Source organism: Thyridium curvatum (genome assembly GCF_004353045.1).
Source record: "Thyridium curvatum strain D216 chromosome Unknown NODE_6_length_784332_cov_80.453264, whole genome shotgun sequence".
Classification (NCBI taxonomy): domain Eukaryota; kingdom Fungi; phylum Ascomycota; class Sordariomycetes; order Thyridiales; family Thyridiaceae; genus Thyridium; species Thyridium curvatum.
The window spans coordinates 301,413-326,989 of record NW_022156761.1 but is presented as its reverse complement, the minus strand read 5'-3'; the positions used below and the strand labels follow the sequence as shown (position 1 = coordinate 326,989).

The window sequence follows — 25,577 nt, the reverse complement described above, 5'->3', positions numbered from 1 at the left end:
CTCATTCGAGACCAGACCTCGTTCATTGTCTTGGCACCGGTGAGTGGAGAAGAAAAAAGGATCTGATAAAAAATTTGCCCCTTGTCTCTGGTGCAATGCGCGAATTTGGGGGTCGCAGAGGGTTTGCAAAAGGATTGCAATTCGGAGGCTGGCGACATCTGGAGCCCGACGTCGGATGCCACCCTGCGGGATGTTGCAAAAGAGGGTATTGTCTTTGAACTGAAAGCCCCTATTGGTGTGACATAAACCGCAGCTCCGGTGTTGACTTCCTACCAGGGTTTAATGCCTTTTCAAGATTGTTGCTAATTCTTGAACAGGAGCGCCAGGAAGTGAGATCACCACCAACCAGTCACCCGATACAAATTTGGCAAAGTGACCCCAAACCTTCAAAGATCACTGCGCATGGGGCGCTTGTTGGTCATTGTTCAGTTCAGAGCCTGCGTTTTCTCATCATGTATGTCAATCGAAGGCCAAGAAACACTGTGAGTTGTCCGCGCCATCCCAACGCTACCTGTTGATCGTCGATCCCTCGACACGAGATAACTTTATGCATGCCCCTGCTTCCCGAACAGCACCTCACCACGCACTCGGTCTCGATTCCGAACGTAACCGTATGCCTGTCCTCCTCCTTGGATTCGACTTGACTCTGCCGCAGTCGGCACGTGTCTTCCGGTAATCAAGTGAGTGTCCTATGATTACGGAGTACTCGCGAGACGAGAGTGACATGAGTCTTGGCGATAAGCGGACCATGCCGCCGGGTTGTCACTGTCAGTAGCTCATCCTGGCAATATATGGCATGACCAAATGTTCTGGACCCTGTCCGCTCATTTTGAAAGAATATAGTGACAAATCAATTTACCTGAAAGCTTCGTCACAGTTGAATGTTGAGTTTACAGACCCAACTTCACTTTGAACCGATCATTGAAATTCATGGGTATCGAAATACATTAGTCTAGCTGTCTAGTCCCGCAAGATAATGTGTGCCGACGGAGTACAACCCCCTGAGTCAGATTATTACTCTAGCTTGAAAGTGTGATTTTAGCAGCATCACATAAAGCCCTGAACAGACCATTCGGCTTGGCGTATAGAGAAGAGACAGTATCGAACTCGGCAACGGTCCCCTTCTCCATGACCAAGACCCGGTCACACGAGTCGACAACAGTGTCGAGCCTATGAGCCACTGTCAGGACAGTAGCATCACCCGTGACCTCCTGTAGCATGGCGTGGATTTCCTTGTCGGCCCGGCCATCGATAGAAGCCGTAGCCTCGTCCAAGATGACAATCTTGGACCGCTTGACAAGGGCCCGGGCAATGGAGATCAGCGACCGCTGGCCGTGTGATATGTTGGATCCATTCTCCTTGACCTCGGAGTCGAGGTGCAGGACAGATCCGCGATGTCCGGTATCTTTCTCAGGGTCGCTGTCTGCTTCTTCCGTGCTAGCCTTGTTGTCATCCCCGCCGAGCCCGACCATGCGCAGGCAGTGTACGAGCCATTCGTCATCATACTGCTGGAAAGGATCAAGATTATAACGTATAGTACCGGCTAGGAGCACGGCGTCCTGGCTGATGACGGACATGTTTGATCGTAGTAGGTGCAGGCCGACGGTGTGGATGTCGACATCGTCGATGACGATCCGGCCTTTGGATGGCTCGGTAAGTCGGAGGAGAGCAGTGATTACTGTGGGATCCAAAGGTTAGCTGTTGATGCCACTACGCATGTTTTGCTGCGTATTTTAACTTACGAGTACTCTTGCCCGCACCCGTCCGGCCGATGACACCGATCCTTTCACCAGGACGAATGTCGAGCGTCACGTCCTTGAGTGCCGGGTCCAGCTCGGGGCGGTAGCTGAGCGTGAGGTTCTCGAATTTAATGTGGCCTTTACTGGGCCAGTTCTTCTCCTTAAGAGGCTTGTTGTTCCTGACATCATGTGGGGGCTCTTGGGGGATGTTATAAGCGTAGTACAGCAACCGCTCGACCGAGTTCATGTTGTTCTCAATCTCGGCGCTGAAGCGAATCATGTTGCCAAACGCTGCTTGGGCAGTGACCATGTAGGACAGTACCACACCTCCTGAAGCGGGATCGATAGTATCACGCAGCCCGACTACAAGCAGGCCCGTGCCGAGGACAAGCACAGCCCCATAGAGATCTAGCCGGAAATTGAGCCAGCGCACGCAGGCGATAGAGAGCCAGTACGCCTTATTCTCAGTATCAATTTTGCGCGCGTTATCATCGACAAACTGCCCCACAACACCAAAGGCTTTCAGCGTCGGCAGTCCAGACAACGACTCGTTGAAGTGCTCGTAGATCCGGCTCCGGAGGAGGTTGTTCAGGCGCCGCAGCTCTCGCGCGGCCGGACGGTAGTACATGCCCGTCCAGATATACAGGAGCAAGACACCCGCCGCAATAGCCAAGAAGACTGGCAGGACGATGCTGACGACAATGATCGTGCCGATGACTTGCACTGTCGTAGAGATGAAGATGCGCAACTGTTCGCCGACGACATTGTCAACGGCATCCATATCCTTGCTAAAGCGATGCGTGATCCGACCCTGCGGCGTCGTGTCGAAGAACGCAATCGGAGCAAATAGGATGCCCGAGAGGGCGGCAGCATGGAGGTGGTTGGAGCACCAGAAGCAGAAAAGGGCAAATACAACGCTGGTCATAAAGAGACCGAGTGACTGGCCGATGCCCCATGCCGCGAAGCCGCCCATGTAGACGCCCTCCGTCATGGCGTACTTGCCGGTCTGCCACCAGCTCAGCCAGAGGGGCGAGACGACACTGCTGCCCTGGAACACGGCGATGGCTGCGAAGAAGAGGGGCACCGTGATCCAGGCGTTGCCAAACTTGAGGTAGCGGAGGTATGTCTTTCCGCTGACGGTGCCGATGAGGCGCTCCTCACGCTGCATGATCTCTTTGCCTCTTTCTTTCTGTGCTGTCGGCTGTTTTCCTGCTAGAGCCGAGGGCTCATCTTTGTCTTGCTTATTTTCTTCCACATTTGTCTTAGCTACCCTTTCATCTGGGAGCCGCAATTCAGACTTGTCATCGGCTTCAGCGGTTGGCGTAGTGGCGATGGATGTGGCCGAGCTCGATTCCTCTGACTTGGAGGACATGATGTATTCAGAGAACCTGCCGCCGCCCCTTTCAAGCTGATCAAACGTGCCCTGCTCAACAATTCGGCCCTTTTCCATATACACAACATGGTCAGCCTGACGAGCGAAGACCATCGAGTGCGTGACCAGGATAATGGTGCCCTCAGACTTCCGACGCGCCTGGTTGACAACGTTCTCAAACACGTGCGCGCCGACTTGGGCATCAAGCGCAGAGAAAGAATCGTCCAGGAGCATCAGTTGGCTGCGACCATACACCGCTCTGGCCAGCGCAATTCGCTGCTTCTGGCCCCCCGACAGTGAAACGCCTTTCTCACCGACGACAGTCATGTCGCCATCAGACAGCATCGCAAGGTCCGGGTGCAAGCAGCATCGGTGGAGGACCTCGTCATACCAGTCGGGTTCAAAAGGGCGTCCAAAGACGATGTTCTCCCGGACTGTCTCACTAAGAAGCCAAGCTGCCTGGGGCGCAAACGCCAGCTGCGAGGGTACGGATAGGTCGAGGTTGATGGAGCACAACGTGGCGCTGGCGAGGTGCATATCGCCCAGCAGCGCCCTGAATACCGAGGACTTGCCAGATGCAACGGGGCCGACGATGCACACAACCTGACCTTTTTTCGCCTTGAGCGAATTGATATACAGGTTCGCTGATGGGGCAGCATTTGCCTTCTCGTTGGTGAAATCGTCACTGTCTGATGACTGCGGGTCGTCGTGATAGGTAAACATCGCATCTTTAACCTCGACAACAGCATCGCCGCCTGCCTCTCGTCCCCTTCGACCAAGCTCTTCGCGACGGGCGGCGTCGCGCGCAACGGCCTCATCAGAGACAACCATGAACCCAGCCAGTCGTTCCAGTGCGGCTCTAGCATCGGCAATCGCTGAGATGGCAATGGGCAGGGAGCCCATCGGCGTTCTCATGAGGAGGAAGAAAGCCAGGGACGAGAAGATCTTGCCGGGGTCCATGTTGCCGCTCGTAGCGCCGTAGCAAAGAATGCTCACCACCGACGCGAGGGTCGGCGCCGTGAACGAGACGGCGATGTTCAGGGCGCGCAGGAGCATCCTCTTGCGGATGTAAATGACCTCATCGTTGCGCAGCTTGCCAATCTTGGACAGCATGCTCTGCTCGTAAGCGTTTGTTTTGGCTAGACGTATGGTGGACACTGCTTCAGTGACGGCTTTGATGCGCGCGTCTGTAAAGGGCATGCTGTTTCGGCGGAGGCGGAAGAGGGTTTTCATCATGAATGACTGTAGTGGGTAGAGAAGTGCCAACAGCCCAAAGCCTGGCAGCGCACTGTATCCGAGGGTCCAAATAGTGAGACCGAGGCACAGGATGATCTGGAGCAGGCTCGTCCATGCAGAGTGGAAGAAGCCGCAACAAAAGTCGATGCGAGTGATGTCAGCGCTCATCAAACTCATGAGCTTACCCGTCGCGTAGCTGCCCTTGAGCTTGGCCTGCTCGGTGAGCTGCGTCGTCGCTCGACGGTAGAGGACGTGCATGAGGGCGGCGCGGAGGAGAATGCCGGTCGACGCGGACCGGTAGAAGCCGTGGACATTGGTGATGATGGAGAAGGCCAGCACCAGGAATAGCCCCACTGCGAGGCCAAAGCCCGACCGGTATGCCTGCTCGGATGGGTCGCTCAGCGAGTTGATGACGAAGCGGATGAGAAGCGGCGACACAATCTGCGTCAGGTCGCCGAGCATCTTGAGGAAGCCTCCTGTCCAGAAGCGGCGGAAGCAGACATCGTTGAGGGAGAGCGTGAGGACGGTTGCGTCGGTCGTGCGTCGCTCCCAGAAGGGTCTCCAAGAAAGCCACCCTTTAGGCGGAGGAGGTCGTTCTCGGTTGGCTTTGAGCCTTGCAGCCCATGACTTCTCGAGCCGATCGGCATGGTCAATGGTTAGGCTGGTGTTTGGAAGATCATAGAGGTCGTCGGCCTGGAGAGGTCGACTGTAGCCTGTCCGGAGTAGTGTGCCCAGCCAGTTGAACGTGATGATGGACAGCAAGTTCGCCGTCGTCTCTGGCGTTTCCGTCTCGTATGTTTGAGTGTCGGTGCCCTGGCCACTTTCGGCGTTGGACGTGGAGGTAGACTTCGGTTTCACATGCCGCTCCGTGAGCTTAGTCTCGATCGGTCTCTGCGATAGGAAAGGTACTCTCCTATACCATTTCCGGCGAGGAAAGGCCTTCCCATCGCTGGTCTCCATGACAGTGTCGTCCGGATCAGCTTGGAGATGCCCGGCGAGTCAAGTCGGCCAGATTGCTTCGTGAGAAGGCGCTTCACCAGGACATTGGGTTCCATTTCCTCGCGCGCACACACACACACCTCCATGAATGGACGAGCAAAGAGGCCTTGAATCAAGACGGAAGTAATCGGCGCCGAACCGATAGCGGAGCCTTGGCAGCTTGGCCACGGATGGGCGAGCTTTGAGATTGCTATTGTTCATCAAAGCTACCTAGGTACAAGTAGGTAGACGACGAACGTAGGTATCCGCGCCGCATACATCCACGCCCCGAAAGGGTGGATGGTCCGCACTTGCAGCAAGTGAGGGACCGATGGGGGATATTGGAGAGGCTGGGAGGGAGTGTGTAAGCGGCATTGCAACGCCATGTACGTAATGGAGAGAGGGAGGATCCCTGTCGTTGCGGGTGGGTGTGCCTGGTTTTTGGATTGTTCCTCCTTTCCTTCACTTGGCAATTCAGGACGCTCGCTCTGTTCCTTTGCTCCTCGGGTTAGTGAACTGTTGAGAACCATGCGTGCGGTGCTGGCGCTAGGCGCGCGCCCTCGAAACGGGATTCGCTGACCTGACACAAAGTGCCTCAACGACGATCCCATGTGCCGCAGCAGGAGGGGCGCGCCAAGGCTCCGTCGATGGGGCCACCGTGCGAGTAGGCAGTTATCTGATTCTGCTTCCCTCTTATCAATCTTAACTGCATGGGGACAAGGACACCTTGGACACCCAGGGACACCACACCCACATGCAGCATCAGGGTGGAAACCCGCCGGTCTCGTACGTTCGTACATTACCTCTGGCTTCTTTTCGGTGTCCATCTCCGTCCCTCCACCGATCATCCTCCTTTCCTACCTTGTACTGTGAATTTTCTTGCATATTTTACATTCACGCCTCCCGGACATCGCAAATGAACAGCCGCAGCTCGCAAATACCGTAGCATTCGCCTAGGATCCGGTGCGGCTTTTTCTCACGAAGCTCGCCGCCCCGAGCTTGCAGATCATGCCTGTTGATGGTAGGTTTTGCCCTGCAGGTCAAGTCAATAGCCAGGATGGAAGGCTCGGAACCCCGCCTGGCGTCATCCTTGGCCAAGAGGGAGAAAAGTTTGGACGACAAGCTCGGTCGAGTCTCGCAACGCTTCTGTGGAATGACGGAAGAGGACGGATAGCTTGTGGTCAGCCAGTACGAGGCCTCAAATGATATCCGAGCTACTTCTTCGGGACTGCCTGCGCCCCGGAAGGACCTGCGCGACGGTAAGGTTTCTAGCCACCAACACTGCCGTTGTGGGGGTTCTCCTTTCCTTCTTCTCCATTAGCTGGCGCCACACCTTAATACAAAGCCGAACCCGGCAGTTCCTAGCTCCAATTGTATCTCATGTCATTCTAAGCATAGGAGATAGGGCCAAATGCTAGTTCTGTCAAGCTTCAATCGAGCAAAAACGCACAAACGACTATGGGAAGCCTTGGGAACGACTCGGACCCTGCGTCCCAACGACACGAGCAAAGCCTGGTTTCATTCAGACTGCCCGATGGCAAGACTGAATTATGGATCGAAGCCGTGGCCTCGGGCAAGGGCGTCGCTTTCGAGGTGGGCCAGCAAAGGACAACCCTGTGCCGCTGGTCCAGGGCCGATGAAGTCAGGGTCTCGCCAGCGATGGTGAATGACAACGTGGCTGAGTATGACAATGTTTTCGAATACGATATGAGCCAAAGCGGCAAATCGACGGTCTCCTGGGGTGGTAGCACGATTGGACAAGAAGATGTGGCCTTGCTGTGGGCATCTGTGTACGCTCTCTGGGTGCATCCACAGGTTCGGGACAGGGACCTGTTTGCTGTTGTCGTGAACAATGAGAGGCTTGGAGAGTTCCTGCGATGCACTGGCTTAGGGGTTGTCTCACCATTCTCCAAGAAGGGGTCCACGACGACTTCAATCCCCAGAGACACCACATTCTGGCTCCACCGCGAGGCCTTCTGGCAGGGCGCCGGACAACCAGTCTCACAGAGCTGGGTGCGCTGCCGGCCCGAAACCACCCAGTTCCCTGGGTTCAACGTGACGGGCGACTTCCCTAGCCAGCTAGGTTTTACGAGGAAAGGCAACGTTTGCACTGTTCATCCTGTACGGCCGCCGAAGCCTATCCCTGGCACGCTGCTCTACTCTCGCTACATCGTCGAAGTTGGCCAACAGCTACAAATCCACCATATCGACGCCAGCAACCCGCTACACTTTGAGAAGTACATGCAGTGGCAAAACTCGGACCGCGTCAACGCTGGATGGAGGGAGCGCGGTCCCCCAGAGCATCACCGCGAGTACCTCGCGCAGCAGCTGGCCGACCCGCACACGATGTCATGCGTCTTCTCGTGGGACGGCGAGCTGGCGGGCTACATGGAGATCGGCTTCGTCAAGGAGGACAATGTGGCTTGCTTTATCGGGTCCAACTGCAACATCATCGTGGGTGAGCACGACCAAAACACGCACTTCCTCGTTGGCGAGGAGAAGTTCCGCGGCGGCAAGCGGTACCAGGCCGCCAACTCCTCAATGAAGCACCTGGCCTTTCTGCGGGACCCGCGCACCAAGCAGATCATCGGCGAGCCCGAGTACGGCAAGACCAACCTCCAGATCCAGGAGAGGTTCATCCCGATGGAGAAGAAGAAGCGTTTTCACCTACCGCACAAGACGTCGATGCTGATTGCGCTGCAGCGGGACCGCTTCTTCCAAGAAGGACACTTTGTGTAATGCGAGTGGGCAGAATCGTTAGCGGTGTCTTCAACAATGCAATGAATGGATGATTCTCTCGCGTGCACTGCGGCCGTACCCAACGCTGAACTGAGCCTTTGCATGAATGTGTAATCCAGCCATGCCCGCCGCCATCCTCATTTCTCGCGAGCAGGCCCCTGGATGGCATCACATTTCATCAGGCGCCATGCGTGCCTCTGCGGCACTACTGAACCGCGTACCTCGGGGCTCGGGGCTCGCGAGTCCTGTCGGCTGCACTTACAAGTAGCAACTCCTGAAATCCCTGGTTGGATCTAATCAATCTGATTAGATGAGATAATTTGTAACAGCCGGCCCTGTGGCCTCGGTCAAGGTGTGGGGGTCATGCGATTGGGGGGTGCGTAGGAAAGCAAACCTGGACGTCATGCTGGACGTCATTGTGGATGGGATTGGTCCGGATCGGATGTGACGAATTTCTTGGCTGGCGCCGGGCAGGTAAGCTCAATGCTCAGTCCGCGAAGTCCCGGCGGGTTCGAGGCGCGCCCTGATGGATGAGTGCAGGATGCAACACCGTGTCGGGCACAGAGCGGAGACTTTGCCCACATCCAATCTTATCAATCAGCAGATATGTCGCCATTCGTGCTGATCCGTCCGCAAAACCAAAATGTCACCACACACTGTTGTGATCCTTTCCTCTTTCGATTTCGCAGGTGGGTCTCCGGCGGCCGTGATGAAAGCAGCAGAATTCCCAGAATTCCACACGCGGGGCCACTTGTTGCGCGCTCAGGGGGGTGGGGGGTAGATGGAACAAACTGCCAGGGGTATGGCCTCGCTCGATACACGGCTGGGGGTCTTTGGAACCATTGACCCTTGAAGTCCACATGCATGCCGCCATGCCATGCCCTGACCCCGGTTGACGGTTCACCCGCCCATGTGAACATGTGCCGACAGCGGCGATGCTCACCATCCATCTGCAGTTACAGAAGGATCATCACCAAGAGGATCCGATACCTGGTCGAGATCCGATCTCACTGTGGAAGACAAGCATCGCGTCTTCAGACACAAACTCCCGCTCTTCATTGAATCCTTTCGTTGTCCATGAATTGTATATACCCTATTGACAACGCCCTGTCCTGACATCACTGCACTCGCAGACGTCATCTCGCGCAGCTGTGATCGCAAAAAGTTATCCTTCTCTTGAAAGACCCAATGTCGCCCAACCGGGGGCCGGTCACCAAGCTCCGACCTCTGCATACCCGCATTGAGGACGATGAAACTTCTCCGACGACTCAATTGGGCTGGAAAAGCTCATTAGCTTCAACAACAAGCCAGACGACGGTGCGGCAAGCTTTCGTGAGGCTTGTCAACCTGATCGCCATCGTCGAACCCGGCGAGGCGTTCTGCATTGAGGACACTACACGTGGCGGTTATATCCTGGCTCACGCAGGCGACAGCACCCAGGACGGTAGCTCTACCTTTGTACATTGCGGGGAGAATCATGTTGATGTTCCTACCGACTTCTCAATCGGGCCAGGAAAGGTTTGTCAAGTTACGCATTGCTGCAAACGTTGAAGCTCACATAATTGACAACCGCTCCAGGCCCTTCAACTTCATGCCGCAGACGATCATGTGCGGCTGATCGCATTGGCTAGAGTAGTATCTCAGCCAGGGCTAGATTCCTTGGGTCAGATGCTGCTGGACCTCATTTTCGACCATGATCACCGCCACAGCAAAGGCTTTGCTCCATGGACACAGCCTTCCATCCTGAATTATCCTCCACAAGAACGACCAATATCATTATGGCCGGCCGAGAGCCAGGCGAGACATCAGGCACTGCTACATCATTGGTTCGAAAATAGAGTCAAGGACTGTCCACAGAGAGTGGCCTTGGATTTCTTGACCAACTCTGAAAGTGGCACGAGGACACAATATACCTATCAACAACTATCAAATGCTGCTACCGCACTAGCCACTAAGCTCTATCACACGAGTCCCAAGTCAAACGCAACCATAAAGACAGTAGCAGTGAGGATTGGCCCGTCTCCTGAGCTCTACATCAGCTATCTCGCTGCTCTCAAGGCCGGCTTCTCTTTCTGCCCAATACCCGTGGATGCCCCCCAGGAGAGAATCGATACGCTGCTTGCCGACCTGAAGCCTGTAGTAGTCCTGGTGGGCGAGCCTGGTGGCCTCGAGACCGAGACAGAGACGACCAGCGTCACAGAATTCCTCGAGGCGCGCAATGTCGAACCCAAGCCGCTTCCTCCGATTCCTACCACAGAGAACGACGCCGCATATGTATTATATACCTCCGGGACTACAGGAACCCCCAAAGGTGTGGTAGTGAGCCATCTCTCAGCCGCCTGTACCCTCACTTCTCTCAGCAATCTCTACGGATTCTGCTCGTCAGGCACACCAAACCCTGACCGTCCTGTTAGATGGTTTCAGGGCGCATCTCCAACATTCGATATCTCTCTCTTCGAGATATTCTGGACCTTGAGCACGGGATCAACACTATGCTGTGCACCCAGACACCTTACCATGCAGAATATTGACCAAGTCATCACCACTCTCAAGGCCGACATCACCAACGTCACCCCCAGTTTTGCGAGCCTGATAGACCCATCCTCACTACGCGGTCTTATGGTCGGCGGCGAGGCACCCAATACCCGGCTCCTTCAAGACTTTTCGCGCTACAACCCCTCGACAAGTGATACTCGCTCAGTGCCACAGGGCATCTACAACGGTTACGGCCCCACTGAAGTCACCATCTACTCCCTCGCCCAGGAGCATGTCCCCGGGAACCAGCGCGGCTCTATCATCGGCTCGCCACTCGCCACCTGCGGCGTCCTCATCGTTGGCGAGCAGAGCTCTGAGCTTCAACCCGTCCCTATGGGCGCTGCGGGAGAGCTGGTCCTTACGGGCCCCCAGGTCAGTAAGATCGGCTACCTCAACCGCCCTGAGGAGACGGCGAAGGCCTTCCTCGACCACGACCAGTGGGGCCGCATATACAGGACCGGCGACCGTGCGCGTGTTGTATGGAATGAAGCCGGAGAACCCGTAGTTGAGTTCTTGGGTCGCATATCGGATGCGCAGGTGAAACTGAGTGGTCGGCGTGTTGAGCTCGGTGAGATCGAGAACGTTCTGGCGAGCAAGGCCCAAGGTGTACAGCAGACACTGGCGTGTGTGTGGAAAGCTCAGAGTGGTACATCTGGCTCGGAGAGAGTGGTGAGTTTGGTCGTTGTCAATCCAAAGAGTGCGCTGAGCTTTGATGTGGTCCGAGAGCAATGCATGGAGGCAGCGCGGCGGCACCTGCCGGACTACATGAGGCCAGTTCGGATCTTTCAAGTCGATGCACTGCCGCGATCAGCCTCTGGCAAAGTGGACCGCAAGGCGGCGTCAGAGTACGTGCGCACATCATGGCAAGGGTTAGAAACTCGCGTGACTCGGGATTCCGAAGCGGAGGTCTTGGACAGTGCTGAGGATGCACACCTTGAGGCGGAGCTTGTCAAGATTCTCTCCACCATCATCAGTAGCGACTCAACTTCCAAGATCTCACTGACAGCAACAACACTCCTCGCCGAGACTGGCGTAGATAGTCTCCACGCGATGAGGCTGCTACGCGAGATCAGAAGGCGCTGGCCAGACTGCAAGCATCTGCAGCCTTCATTAGCCTTGCTTCTCGACCCTGGAACCAGCATACGATCTGTATTCTTCCCATCGACCTCGACTGGAACAACCTGCAGCAGCCTAACCGTCGGTAGAGTCACAGCACAAAGGAGAGTTGCCGAATTCGCCTCCCGCCACACAGCAGAAGCTCTTGAGAAACTGGGTGGGATTGGCAACGATGACATTGAGATGGTGCTGCCTGCGACAAGTACACAAAGCCAGTTGGCAGTGAGCTTTGGTATAGACCGACGCAATTATATCAGCTACACGGTCCTGCCACTTCAGGCCGACGCTTCCCTCGACGCGCTCGAGAAAGCAGTCACCTACACCCTGGAGGGACAGGCCATCTATAGATGTGCTTTTGTGCCATGCAACGACGATCTCTCGCCGTTTGCCCAGGTTGTGCTGAAGCCTGATGCGTACCGGAGGTGGACACGAGACAGTCCGAGGATTGTGCGCCACCGTGGAGACGCTCGTGCAAGCAGTGCGCAATACTGGACTGGGCTTGCTGAGCGGTATCTGGACTTCGAGTCACAGAAGCTGTACCAAGTTCAGATTGTCGAGCCGGACACTGAGTCTGGAGGACTACTTGTGATTAGTGTGGCGCATTGCCTCTGCGATGGTGCATCCCTCGACGTTCTCCTGAGGGATATTTCTAGACAGTATGCAGGCTTGAGTCCCCTGCCACGGCTGTCCATCAAAGACGTGATCCTCGACTGGGCGTCGAATGTCCACCCCGAAACGGACAGGCATTGGAAAGACTCACTTATCGGCTGGGAGACCGAGAGCTTCCACGCTTTGAGTGGCAACAATCTTAAATCGCCCGCACCGGGCGTGCCCGCCTATTACGGCCACGCAGTAGTTCAGATTGCCAGTGACCTTCATTGGCAGAAGCTGGAGGCGCATAGCAGGATACTTGGCGCTTCTCCCCTCGCGGCTCTGCAGGCAGCTTGGTCCCTGCTTCTCCAGATCTTCTCTGAAGCAAATACAGGAGACGTTGTGTTTGGAAGTGTTCTTTCTGGTCAGCACGAGGCTGCTCATGCACCTACTTTCTCGGTGGTCCCCTGTCGAGTCGCTCTGCCTGATCGCCAGACTGTGCACGAGCTGCTCAGTAATCTCAACAGCAGTTCTAGACTTGCTCTTTGTCGTCGTCACATGTCCTTTGGTGTCTTTGAGGCTTTGCCATACAACACGGCCTTGGCTCTTCAGACATATACCCCGCCTGAGGATGGCTCAGATGGGGCAATGGCTCCTTGGACCGACGTGCTCAACCCAGCCATCCGCTACGATTTTGACGTCTTTGCCGAGGTGTTTCCGAGTGGTCCTCTTGTTGGCGGAAAGCGAATCGACTCCATGGTATTCAAGATCACATACCGCGACGATGCTCTCTCGGAAATTTCGGCTCGGATTATCGTTAAACAGTTTGCGGCCATGACTGCGGCACTGCTGACCTGCAAGGCCGATGACCTAGTGCACTCCCTGCCCGCACGCCTACCCAGGAGTTTACTGTCTGCAGAAGGCTCCCTCCCTGTGCCCATAGAAGATTCCGCGGAGGAGGAATGCCAGAAAAAAGGACGTGCCGATGTCCTCCACGCTCAACTCGAGAAACAAGCAGAGGCCACACCAGATCTCCTGGCCTTGAGCTTCTATGCTGCTCTAGACGCGAATCCTATCGAGTTGACCTATGCCGAGCTCGACGCCCGAGCCAACGGCCTGGCCAACATTCTGCGAGAAGAAGACGTGGGTGTTATCCCTATCTGCATGCACCGTAGTGTGGAGCTTTATGTGTCCATCTTGGCCATTCTCAAAGCTGGCTCTGCCTGGTCACCCATCGATGAAACCTCTCCCATCCAACGGCGAACTTCCCTAATCGCCAGAACGCAGGGCAAGCTTCTGTTGACTAACACCGACTCTTATCCTCTGGTGGAACCCTGTCTAGCTCACGAAAGTCTAGCTGGTGTGCGCGTTATCCTCGTCGACCACTACGCTGACAAGAAGACGTCCGTGAGGGCCAAGCCGCGCCAAAGCATTCTCGCCTCACGCCCTGCCATCAGTGGCCAAGACCTTGCCTACCTTCTCTGGACCTCAGGCACGACGGGCGAGCCAAAGGGTGTCATGATCCAGCACTATGCCGCTTCAAACGCCATGCGCGACCTCCAAACCCGGGTGGAGCATGACGACAGGACTGGGCAAGTGCGCACGTTGCAGCTGTCGGCCTACAGCTTCGACGTCTTCGTCCAAGACCTGTTTTACACATGGGGCCTAGCCGGCAGCGTAATCAGCGGCACACGCGAGCTTATTCTAGGCACTTTTGCCGACTTTGTCAACAAGTCCCGTCCGACGCACGCTCATCTCACCCCCTCCTTCGGCGCCAGCATCAATGTGGAGGAGATCAGGGGTTCTACTCTTCAATTCGTCACCTTTATCGGTGAGAAGCTGACCGAGGACGTCGCCGAGGCATGGGCCGCCCCGGGAGTCACCACCAAAGCGTACAATACGTACGGCCCGGCTGAGAACGCCGTTGTCTCCACCATGAGGCAGTTCTTCGGCAAAAGCCGTGATGAGGCCAAAGCCGCCAATGTGGGCTTTCCTCTAACCTCTTGCACAGCATACGTCGTGCGTGAGGTCGCGGACCCGACCGATGTGACGAAGAAGCGGTGGGAGCTTGTACCGCGCTACGGCGTCGGCGAGCTGGCGCTCGGCGGCGCGCAAGTTGCGAAGGGGTACCTGAACAACGAGGCCAAGACGACCAAGGCTTTCATCCAGGGCGGGCCGGGCATCGACGAGCGGATCTATCTCACTGGGGATATGGTGCGTCTGAACGACCATGGCTTTGAGTTCCTGGGCCGCAATGACGACTTGGTCAAGATTACTGGCATACGTATCGAGCTGAGTGAGATCAGTGCGGCCTGTGCTAGCATCAAAAGCGAGGAGCCGGCTGTCGAGCATGTTGAGACACTGTACTTGCCACGCCCGGGGGTCAGTGGCGGCGACGCTGACCACAAAGTTGTTGTCACTTTTGTTTCTGTCAAAAAGCAGGCAGTTGATACAGCAAAGATTCGAATGCAGGTCCTCCAGAAAGCGAGGGAGATGCTCCCGGCGTACATGGTTCCTGGCCATGTTGTTGTGCTAGACACCACTATGCCGCGTACAGCTTCCAACAAGGTCGATCGCAAGGTCTTGCAAGCCATCTACAATCTCGCAGACCTCAATGTTCTGGCTGGCCGCGACGCTGCTGCTGGAGACGGCTCGGATATCAAGACTATGTGGCCTAAAGAGCAGCTATCGGTGCTCAAGACCATCGCAGAGAACAACAGAATGCAACTTGACAGCCTCAATCCGAATGACAGCTTAGCTGGGCTCGGCTTCAGCTCACTGCAGGTCACAAAGTTAGCCTGGGCATTGCGACGTGAGATGAAGTGCACCGTCGGTGTACTCGAGCTGATGCGATGCCAGACTCTTGGTGAGCTGGTCGAGGTGGTTCTGAATTCTATGAAGAAGGCGAAGAGTCTAAGAGAGCCGACGACTGAACAGACCCCGGAAACCTCATGGGTGACTACTGTCAGAGAGACGCTGACAAAGAGTCTTCATGGAGACGCGAGGCCAAAGAACACTTCCTACATCCTTCCTGCTACACCAGTTCAGGAGTCGCTGCTCGTTGAGACGATGATTGGGGCAGAGGCATACTGGTCCCACCGCCTTTTTGATCTCGGCCACCTTGGTCAGATTGATGTCTCTCGTCTGAAAGATTCATGGACTGCTGCGGCCGCCCAACTTGATATCCTTCGGACGGTGTTTGTCCCGCTCTCGCAGTTGTCTGTACGTGATGGACAGAATATGAGCATTGGCCAGTGGGCTCGCCGTCACGGTGTGCATGCCGTTGTGCTCCAGCTCGTTCTGGACCAGCCCAACATTTACTGGACCACTGTTCAGCACGCGGATGCTGAAAGCCTCGCTTCTCTCGCTCAAAAGGCACAAGTGAAACTCTCTCCCTTGGGAGGCGATACGCCTAGACCTCCGTGGGCTGTTACATTCTGCGAGATTGAGAGCAAGGTGATGCTGAGCATGCACCATTCCCTCCACGACGCCGAGTCATCGCGCATGATTCTCAAAATCGTTGCCAGCTTATACCGCAATCCAATCCAGGCTATAAGTAGCTCTCTCTCGATGAGCAGGGGTATGGAGTTAGGGTTATTGCCTCCTATCGCTCAGCGAGACAAGGCCTTCTCTGCGTGGTCTAGGCGTCTGCACAACCTAGTCGAATCTGATGGGGCCTTGAACGCGCCGTTCCCTGACCTGACGGGGTCCCGGCAAAAGCAGGAACGGACCATTCGCTCTATCAAGGCAACAATCCCAAGAGAGCTGCTCAAGAATGCAGCTGATGCTCCTGATCTACCCCGACTTGTGCAGTCTGCCTTTGGTTGTGTTCTGGCGGCAGTGCTTGAGCTGAAGACTGTCGTTCTCGGCCAAACTGTGACACAGAGAATTTTGCACCCAGACCTTGCCCGGGTTGTCGGCCCGGCAATGGCTACTCTGCCGGTCGTCATTCGTGCACATGCCACGAGCGCTCAAGAGCTCTGGGCTGAGATGAGCCGCGATGCTCTGTCTTTGGGCCAGAGTGCTCATAGTCTACACCCGGTGGACATCAAGAAGATGATCAATGAGGGCAGTGGCGATAGTAATACTCCATTCCCAGCGCTCTTTGTTTACCATCCCGCTGGTGACGATGATCACGTTGATGCCGGAGTGGAAATGTTCCGTGAAGTTGGGCAGGCGCTACCACTAAACGTTGAACATCCAATGGCCTTGAACATTTTTGAAGGTGAAAACATTATCGAGCTGACAGGCAACTCTCAGCGTATCTCGCAGCCTATGCTAGAGCTCATGCTGGATCAGATTCTCGCCCAGGCTTGCGCCATGTTGGAGCATCCTGAGGTGCCGCTTCTTCGACTGAGCAATTACATGGATCGCCAGCTTGTGTCTACGGTTGGTGAGCATGCTGACCTCGTGGGCACGGCAATTGTGAGAAATCCAGCGGATCTGGTGTCCAAACAAGCGGCTGAGCACCCTGACTGGATTGCAGTCGAGGAGATCTTTTTGGACAATGGGGAAGATGGCGAAGACAAAATTACCACCAGCACCATTACGTATCGCGAATTTCAGGTGCTTGTCAACGCTATTGCCTCCAAGCTGATCAGTCACGAAGCGAGGCTTAAGCCTGACGATGTTGTCGCGTTGTATCTTGACCGAGATACCAAATCCATGGCAGCTATATTGGCCATTTTCAAGCCTGGATACATCTATCTGCCTATCGACGGGGATCTCCCTGCAGCTCGCAAGCAGCTCCTTATCCGTGATGCCAATGCCAAGCTCGTCATTTCGACAGAAAGCCTAGTCGGCGATCTGGATCTCGATATAAGCAGCACTCCGGCAGTCCTCCTACCTGAAGGCGGCGATGAGCTCAATATAATTCTTTCCTGGCCTTGTACCATCACCAATGATTCTGTCAAAACCGGGGATGGGGGTTACCTCCTCTACACATCAGGCTCGACTGGCCAGCCCAAGGGAGTACGGGTGACCAACGAGAACCTCCTGCACTTCATTTCCGCCATGACGCAGCGTCTCATCGAGGCCAACGCAGACACAGCCAAGCTAGGCGGCGTGGGTAAATACCTGAACGTCGCATCCCGCGCATTCGATACCCACCTCACCTCCATGCTTGCGCCCTGGCACCTCGGCTTCCGCTCTGCCATCGGCAAGGACCGCAACGGCATCTTTGCAAGCTTGCAGCAGGTCATCAACGAAGTCCAGATCACGCACATGGGCTCCGTTCCCTCCGTGCTATTCCAGCTGGGCCTCCGCCTCAAGGACGTCCCCTCGATGCGAGTGCTGACTTTTGGCGGCGAGAAGGCGTCCCATGAGCTGTTTGAACAATTGAACACTGGTAGCCCCAAGGCAGCGCTGATGAATTTCTATGGGCCGACTGAGGCTACCGTGGGGTGCTTGAGTCACATAGTCGGGCACCACTCCAACGCTCGTAACTTGGGACTGCCGCTGCCCGGCTTGGAAGCTCTTCTCCTAGTTCAGGGAGAGGGTGATGAGCAAGTTCTTGCCCGCAAGGGTCAGCCCGGAGAGTTCTGCATTGCTGGCCCACAGGTAGCTGTGGGTTATCTCAATAGACCTGAGGAGAACGCAAAGGGCTTCCAGTATACTACATTGCTGGGGGTTGGTAAGAAACGCATCTACAGGACCGGAGATATCATGAGGATGATGCACGATGGTACAGTTGAGTTCCTCGGCAGAAGAGATCAACAGACCAAGATCCGCGGTCAGCGTTTCGAACTCGGCGAGGTTGAGGCATTCATCAAGAAGACTGTTGCAGAGCAAGGAGCTCTCGACGTGGCTGCGGCTGTTGTTGAACAACGACTCTTCGGATTCTTGGCGCGCAAAACACACACAATGTTAAAGGCCGAATTTGAGGCCGAGCCTGAAGTGCTGTCTCAACAGAGCCAAGCTTTGCAGGCTGTAGCCATATCCGTGGAGAAGGAATGTCAGCAAAGGCTCCCAGCTTTCATGGTTCCCGAAATGGTGTGGGTTTCTAAGATCCCCTATCTTGCAGCATCCGGTAAGGTCGACACCAAGCTCCTCATCAAACTGGCCAGGGACTTTACAGCCCTCCAGGAAAGTCCCCTGGCTCCTAGTAGCCAAGCTACCTCAAGGACTACTCCATTGAGCGGAGCAGAGGCAGAGGTCATTGCGGCGCTTGAAGAGGTCATGGGCAACAAGGTTGTCGCTACTCCAGCCAGCGCCATTCACAGTCTAGGCATCGACAGCCTCTCGGGAATGCATCTAGTAGCGGTCCTCAAACGGCGGGGCTTCGCAAAAATTACACTTGCGGACTTGCTCTCTCCTTTTTGCTCCATAGGATCCCTCGCCCGAGCAGCCGGATCTGATGTGACTTTCGACAAGCTATTAACTCCCCCTGGAACCCCGCCGGAGGAACCGAGCTTAGATGACCTCGGACCCAGTGCCAACCACCTCAAAGGTGCCAATGTCGCTGCTGTTCTCCGTTGTTTGCCCCTTCAAGCACCATTGGTTGCTTTGTCTCTCAATTGGCTTGGGTCAGAGGGAGAGACCTTGGAGGTTCCCTACGTGACGCATTTCAATTTCGAACTTGCGCCCGGAACGAACATGGTTCAATGGAAGGAGGCCGCTGCACGAGTAGTCTCCTCGGAAGCAATGTTGCGGACTTGCTTTATTCAACGCGAGCAGGATGGCCAGATATTCCAGGTTGTGCTGGAGTCGCCTCCCTCGCCATTTGATAGGGGAGAGGACTCCGCTGCCGCAATTGTTGCCCATATGAGCTCCCGACCTCCCGTACGGCTTCAAATCCACAAAGACCGACCATCTGGCAAGATTATCGCCTCAATAAAGCTGCACCACGCTCTGTATGATGGGGTGGCTATGGCTACGCTAAGGAATAAGATGGAACAAGCTTACGCGGATGGTCATCCAACCGCTGCGTCTGGAGCCCGGAGTCTCTTCACTCTGCAAAGTCTTGCGAACCATTGTGATCTTGCCGACCAAGAGATCCAAGTCCTCAGAAGCGCATGGCAAGCCAGACTGCACGGTATGCAGCCGTGCCGCATCGGGAAAGATGCCGACCAAGACGGGAATTATGCCATGGCTCGTGCAACTCGTTGTCTTGCCTACACATCTGCAGAACTCCAGACTAGGCTGAAGCTGAAGGGAGGGAATATTTCCGCTTCTACGGCCTTCCAGCTTGCTACCACTCTCTGTCTGGCATATTTGACCAAGAAGCCATCCATCGTCTACGGATTTACCAAGTCCCTCAGACCTCTTCTGAGTCACGTTGCTGAAGGCGTCGATGGGTTTGTCGGGCCCTGCCTCAACACAGTTGTTCACGCAGTTGCTCTTGGAAGCGGAAGCGAAACGCTGCCTCGCTTGGCTGAGCGGGTTCACCAGAGCCACGCAGATGCTTGCCAGGGCAAAATGCCCCTCGTAACTGCCGACATGATCCAGCGCTGGGCTGGCCTCAAGGAGAAGTTGTTTGACAGCCTTCTCACTATCAATGTTGTCCCTACAGATGGCGAGTCGGTCAACCGAGAGATCACGCCGGGTGCCATGATTCCTCTGCCGGGCAAGTCCAGGATTGACATGGCTTTGACTATCGATATCGATCTACACTCTGACGGTAAGATTGACTTGATGCTCTCGTCCGCTGGTTTTCTCAACGCGGCACAGCTTCAGGACCTTGGTATCTTGTTTGAGAAGGTCGTTGCGGAGGCTGCGAACAAGTCTGCTACGGTTGAGCAGTTTGTATCTGTCAACTATGACACAAACTACGGCCCCACGCCCGATGACGCGTACATATCAGCGGAACCCAAACCCACTGGCAAGGACTTCGAAGCTGCTCTGGCTTGCGTGAAGTCCACTGCCTGCCGCCTCCTACACTTAGACGAGCGTGAGCTCAACGCCAAGAGTCCCGAGTCAACGTCCCTTTACCAGCTTGGTCTTGATTCCATTAACGTTCTTCCCTTCATAAAGCTCATCAACAAGTCTCAGGGGGTTAAGATCACTCCCAACGCTGTGATACGGGCTCGTACCTTACAAGGTGTGGCTTCCCTTGTTGACAAGGCAAGGAGCAGGAGCGACGTCCCCGGCACCATTAAGGCTGAAAGCAATGCTCAGGTCGGCAACTCCAACAGTCACTTGCTGCCTTATGAACAGACCTTGCAGCAGGTAGCTGGCGATCTCCTTTTCATAGCCACGCCCCTCCAGGAGGGCATGCTGAGCGCATCAATGGCCTTCGCCGACCAGGCCTACATGTACACTCACGCAATGCAGTTATCTCAGGCTGCTATGAAACAGGATACTCCTACTTTCGAATTGTTTTTCATCGCCGTCAACGACACCGTGCAAGCCTGCGAGATCCTTCGGACCCGCTTCATTTTCACCAATCGTGATGATGCCCCATGGGTCGGTGTCATTTCGCCCACGGAACAGAGCGACCTTGTCAACTGGTCCGTCTCCAAGAGAGGTGCTGTGCAGCTCAAGATCCACCACGCTCTGTACGATGCACAGTCCATCCGAGCAATCTGGCAGCTTCTTCACGAAAACTACGCCAAGCGCCTCGCAGGTCATGGCGAGGGCCGAGATGAGCAGCCACCCGCACGGTATCTTTTCCGGCCACTTGCTAAGGCATTTGCAATGGTGCAGAAAAGTGCCGTCACTTTCTGGACGAAGACCGTGCAAGACTACACGTATACGCCCGTCGTGCTCTCTGAAGAATCCCTGCATGCTTCGTCTTCATTTTACTTTTGCTTGGACGCCGCAGATATGTCCAGCTTGCAGACTAAGTGCAGAACGGCCAATGTAACACCTAAAGCGGCCATGCAACTTGCGTGGGCTAAAGTCCTCTGCGAGTCTCTGTACAAGCAAGCAGATATAGTCTTCGGTGAGGTCATCACCGCGAGCAGTGATGACGATGACAATCTTGTGATGGGCCCGACGATCAACACCGTCCCCGTCCGCGTCAAATTGGCTCGCCAGCAGAGCACCATGGCCATTGAAAAGGCCCTATCTGACCTGCAGGCACTGAGCGATAACGCAAGAGGCTCTAATGGGATGGCATCCTTGCGAGCTGTGCAGACAGCCTGGCGGTCGACGAGAGCTGGCGCTGCCAACACGTCCGCCGGTCTCTTTCAGAGCTTGTTTGTATATGATGGCATGATCGAGTCTGACGGTAACAGGACTTCGCCAGAACTTCTTATCCCTGCTCAAGCTCAGACACAAGATGATTCGAAGACTGGAGGGGGGAGTCCTGCGTACGACGACTATCCCCTTATCGTCAGTTTTCGCATTAAGGATGGCGCCTTGCACGGTGCACTGAGGGCCAAGGTCAGCAGCGAGGAAGCGTTCTACTTGGGCAAGCAGCTTGAAGCGGCCTTGCGATACATCGTACTGGAGGAACTGCACAATCCGGCTCTCGAGGCTTCTCATACATATCCAACTGCGACTCCCAAACACGAGCCACATAGACACGGAGAGACCGGTCTCAACGAGGGTGGGAATAGCGTGGAAGTAGGTGGATCGACAGAGAAGAGAGATGCTGTTCTGGCACTTGTCAAGAGGATTGTAGGAGACAAGATTCGAGGGAAGAAGATCGATCACAACACCAAGCTTGTGAACGTTGGCTTGGACTCTATTTCGGCTATTCGGTTCTCCAAGATCTTGAACAAACAACTAGGCATTCACGTCAGTGTTTTCGAGATCATCAGAGGTGCTAGCGTCCGGGACATCGCGAAGAAGTCCGGACCAGTCGAGAAGAGCACTGCTCAGAAGCCGAAGGGGCAATTGGCACTACAAGGCAGGCAGCTCAAGAAGTCGGTAGCCGAGAAGCTCGACTTGGCAGAAGCACAAATCAAGTCCGTCGTACCTGTTCTGCCAGGCCAGCGACACACCCTACAGCAATGGATCCAAAGCGGGAAAAGGTTCTTTGAAGCTCCTTGGGTGTACCGAGTCGACGAGGAATCGATTGATGTAGACAAGGTAAAAACCTTTTGGGAAGCACTTTGCAACGCACATGAGGTGCTACGAACAACCTTTGTATACACGGAGGGGCCTTCGGACTTAATCCAGGTCACGCTCGATGAGAGGGTTTCTGCAGCTACCCGCTTCTTGGGGGTCCACGACAACAAAATCTCCATTCAGGACTTGATTAGCCAGCACGTCCGCGAGGGCAACTCAACACCTTCCGATCTCAAGGAACCTCCAGCTCGTCTCTCCTTCATCCACGCTTCTAACGGGAAGGCAGTCGTCCTTCGCGTGCACCATGCGCTATATGATGCGTGGAGCATCAAGATGATTCAGAAAGACCTTGTTGCATTGTTCAATTCTGAAATGCTGCCTGTCTATCCCTCTGTCGAGTCTGCCATGCAGAACATCAATTCATTCAGACAGCCTGGCGCCGAACAAACATACTGGAAGCAGCATTTGGCCTCAGCACAAGATACAATCATCCAGTCCGAAGTCGCGGTATCTGATGCCAGAAAGGCTCCCATGGGACCACACTTCAAGGCAACCTACGCAGACCTCTTGCCACAAAGCATTGCCGATATACTCAACGGCGCCATCAGCAACAAGGCTCGCACCTCTGCCGCGCTCATTGCGGCCTATGGTCGGACGCTCGGAAAGCTCACAGGTCGTTCCCAGCCCACCTTCGGAGTGAATTATTCTTCACGCTCGTTATCTTCCGCCGATGGTGAACACACCCTTGATCTCACGGGCGTGAGCATCCCGACCATGACCGTGGTACCACTCAGTCTCAACCTACCGGCCCTGCCGGGGCAACAACTGCTCGACGCGGTCCAAGACCACCTGGCCCAGCTCGCTCGCTTCGCCCAGGCAGACGGCCTGCACAGATTGTCGCCCAGATACAACTCCTACATCAACATTCTTTACTCGGAGGAGAGCGTCGATCTGCAATCGAGACACACCGAACAGGCCGATATCCTACAACGACACAAAATGGGAGAACCGCTTGCTTCCGATTACTTCACCAAAACTACGCCGTCATTCATTGAATCGACCATCGATGGCCTGGACACATCTTCTATGCATGATCAGCAGCTCTATTTCAACATCTTGGTCCGCCAGAACGGGAACGTCACCATTAATGTGAGCGGTGACAAGGACCTTTTGCGTGGTGATCAGAGTCTGGTCACTAGGCTCGTGGAAGAGTTCGGGGCGGAGCTGGTCGAGTTGATTAAACATCAGTATGTTGTATTCTAAGCTCTAGATAGATTTCCTTTTGTCATTGATAGCCTGGAGTTACATGTACGAATTTTGAACCTATGTTTATTCCTGAAGTATCCCAAAATAACGCCATGCCATGATGAAAAGATCTTGGCCAAATCTTTGCCCGGATTATTCTTCCCAATCTCTCTCAACCTGCCACTGATCCCAGAGCTTCAATGCCGTACCCTCGACAATGTCACAGTCACGGTGGCCCCATTTTCGGCGATAAACTTCCTTTCCAGCCTCGGTCAACACGTCAAAGGCACTGGCGAAGCCCTCCGGGTAGTAGAAGTACGGATCTCCAAATCCACCATGCTGGCTGGCCTGCCATGTGTTGCGTCCGCGGTTGCCATACTTGTGCTCCCCCATCGCGTCGCCTACCTTGACGAGAGCGCGGAAGTATTCGGCCCGGTCTGTCAAGTTGATGCTCGCGCCACCAGTACCGGCTTGCTGTAACGGCTCTGTAGGCGCTCGAGGCCCTGCACGTTTTCCCTCGGCCTTCTCCTCGACCTCGAATGGATTCGGGTCCACAAACTTTGGGGTGACCGCAGGGTCACGTAGAGCGCCGATAGATCCCCCAGCGTGCTCGCAATGTCGTTGATGATGCCCACCCTGCGATGCTTCATGCTCCAGCCATCCAGGACCAGCCTCGCGTTCAAGTCGCAGTCCGACATGTAATACGGTATCATAGAATCCCAGCCGCCGATCGCGTCCAGCGCCGCACGATTCACCAGCGCCAAGTGATCGTACTGAAACCACCGAAACGCCCAGCGCGTATCACTAGCAACGGTCCTGTTGAGCTCCCGAAGGCAATTCTCGTATATAGTCCTGTACCCAGGCTGCCCCGCCGCTGGTGGCCGCATCGTATCGGCCTCGTCCGACGCGTCGTAAAATTCCCAGGGCCGATCCCCGGGCCGGTGCGCCGTGTCCGCGCCGTCCTCAAAGGAGAAGACAAGCACATCCTGGTGGCTGTAGAAGTAGTACGGCCAGGACCGCTCGTGCGCCGTGTGCAGGAAGAAGTTCTGCATCTGGGCAAAGGTCAGGAGCGCCGGCGTGCGGACGACGCTGACGCCCAGGCGAGCCAGCGTGGTGTGGTTGAGGAAGAAGGGGTTCTGCAGCGAGAGCCGGCCGGCCGCGTTGGCGCCCTGGACGCCCGTGTTCTCAACCACAACGATGGACTCGGGCGGCCAGCCGGCGGTGATGTACGCGACAACGGCCTGCAGGAGGATGGGCCACTGGCGCGTGAAGCCGATGAAGAGGGGCGGCATGTGGCTGAGACCGTACTCTGCGTGCATGTTGGCCCGGGGCGCATTATGTTTCGGGATCGGGGGCGGCGAGGCCGTCGAGGAGGCTAGGAGGGGGAAAGGGTCCGTCGCGGCTGGTGGCAACCATGTCGGCGTGGGCTTGTGCTTCGGGGGCGCGTGGGTATTCCTCGGCGTCTCGGAGGGCTTGGCGGCGAGGGGATTGGGGATGTCGATGTGCGGGAGCGGAGGGAGCAGGGAACCAACTCTGGAGGGGAGGCCGGCCGTTGAGTAAGTGTAGGCGATGACGGAGAGGAGGGCGGCGAGGAAAAGGGGTAGGACGAAGAAGCGCAGCACCGTCCGGAAGGGCAGCTTGGAGGTTCGACTGGCTAAAGTCATGGCGTACTGGATGCGGGCGGGAGATGCCAAGTCATGGCTTCGTCGATGAACAGCAATGATCGCGTAAGTAGCCAATAGATCCCTCGAGGGGAGGTTCTTTGCGACCTCTGCTTGGCTCCAGCCTCCTAGACAGTGCGGTGATGGGGAAGCTTCCAGGTTGGAGCTCTCAGATGCTGTCTGGATCGAGAGCATGCCAGCAAACTTAGACTTTTGCCTAGCACTCTCGCTTAATTACTACCTTAGTAAGTAGCTTGTGTCAGGGGACATTCCGTGCACCCGGTGCGGTCGCTTTTGGCCCTAAAAAGAGGAAGATTGATCCACAGGTGATCCCGGCCGTACATCGTACACTTGGAAGCAATAAGTCAACTACCTCCTTCGAAGAGCCCTCGAGGCTAGACTCGTGCACGG

General features: G+C 55.5%; 4 protein-coding genes across 4 annotated transcripts; 2 read left to right on the top strand and 2 right to left on the bottom strand.

The window, feature by feature from the left end:
• Positions 1-1,019: 1,019 nt before the first annotated feature.
• On the bottom strand, positions 1,020-5,307 carry E0L32_001578 (uncharacterized protein; the record flags this gene model as incomplete). Its single annotated transcript, XM_031135672.1, has 2 exons — positions 1,020-1,678; positions 1,743-5,307. The coding sequence occupies 2 exons, from the start codon at positions 5,305-5,307 to the stop codon at positions 1,020-1,022; spliced, it is 4,224 nt and encodes a 1,407-aa protein (XP_030990829.1).
• A 1,476-nt stretch (positions 5,308-6,783) lies between these two features.
• Positions 6,784-8,064, top strand: E0L32_001577 (uncharacterized protein; the record flags this gene model as incomplete). The annotated part of the gene is made up of 1 exon (XM_031135671.1): positions 6,784-8,064. One exon carries the CDS (start codon positions 6,784-6,786, stop codon positions 8,062-8,064), a length of 1,281 nt encoding a protein of 426 aa, XP_030990828.1.
• Positions 8,065-9,252: 1,188 nt separating this feature from the next.
• Positions 9,253-23,523, top strand: E0L32_001576 (uncharacterized protein; the record flags this gene model as incomplete). The annotated part of the gene is made up of 2 exons (XM_031135670.1): positions 9,253-9,582; positions 9,643-23,523. The coding sequence occupies 2 exons, from the start codon at positions 9,253-9,255 to the stop codon at positions 23,521-23,523; spliced, it is 14,211 nt and encodes a 4,736-aa protein (XP_030990827.1).
• A 135-nt stretch (positions 23,524-23,658) lies between these two features.
• E0L32_001575 (uncharacterized protein) lies at positions 23,659-25,361 on the bottom strand (the record flags this gene model as incomplete). Its single annotated transcript, XM_031135669.1, has 2 exons — positions 23,659-24,141; positions 24,261-25,361. 2 exons carry the CDS (start codon positions 25,359-25,361, stop codon positions 23,659-23,661), a joined length of 1,584 nt encoding a protein of 527 aa, XP_030990826.1.
• Between the last annotated feature and the right edge of the window lie 216 nt (positions 25,362-25,577).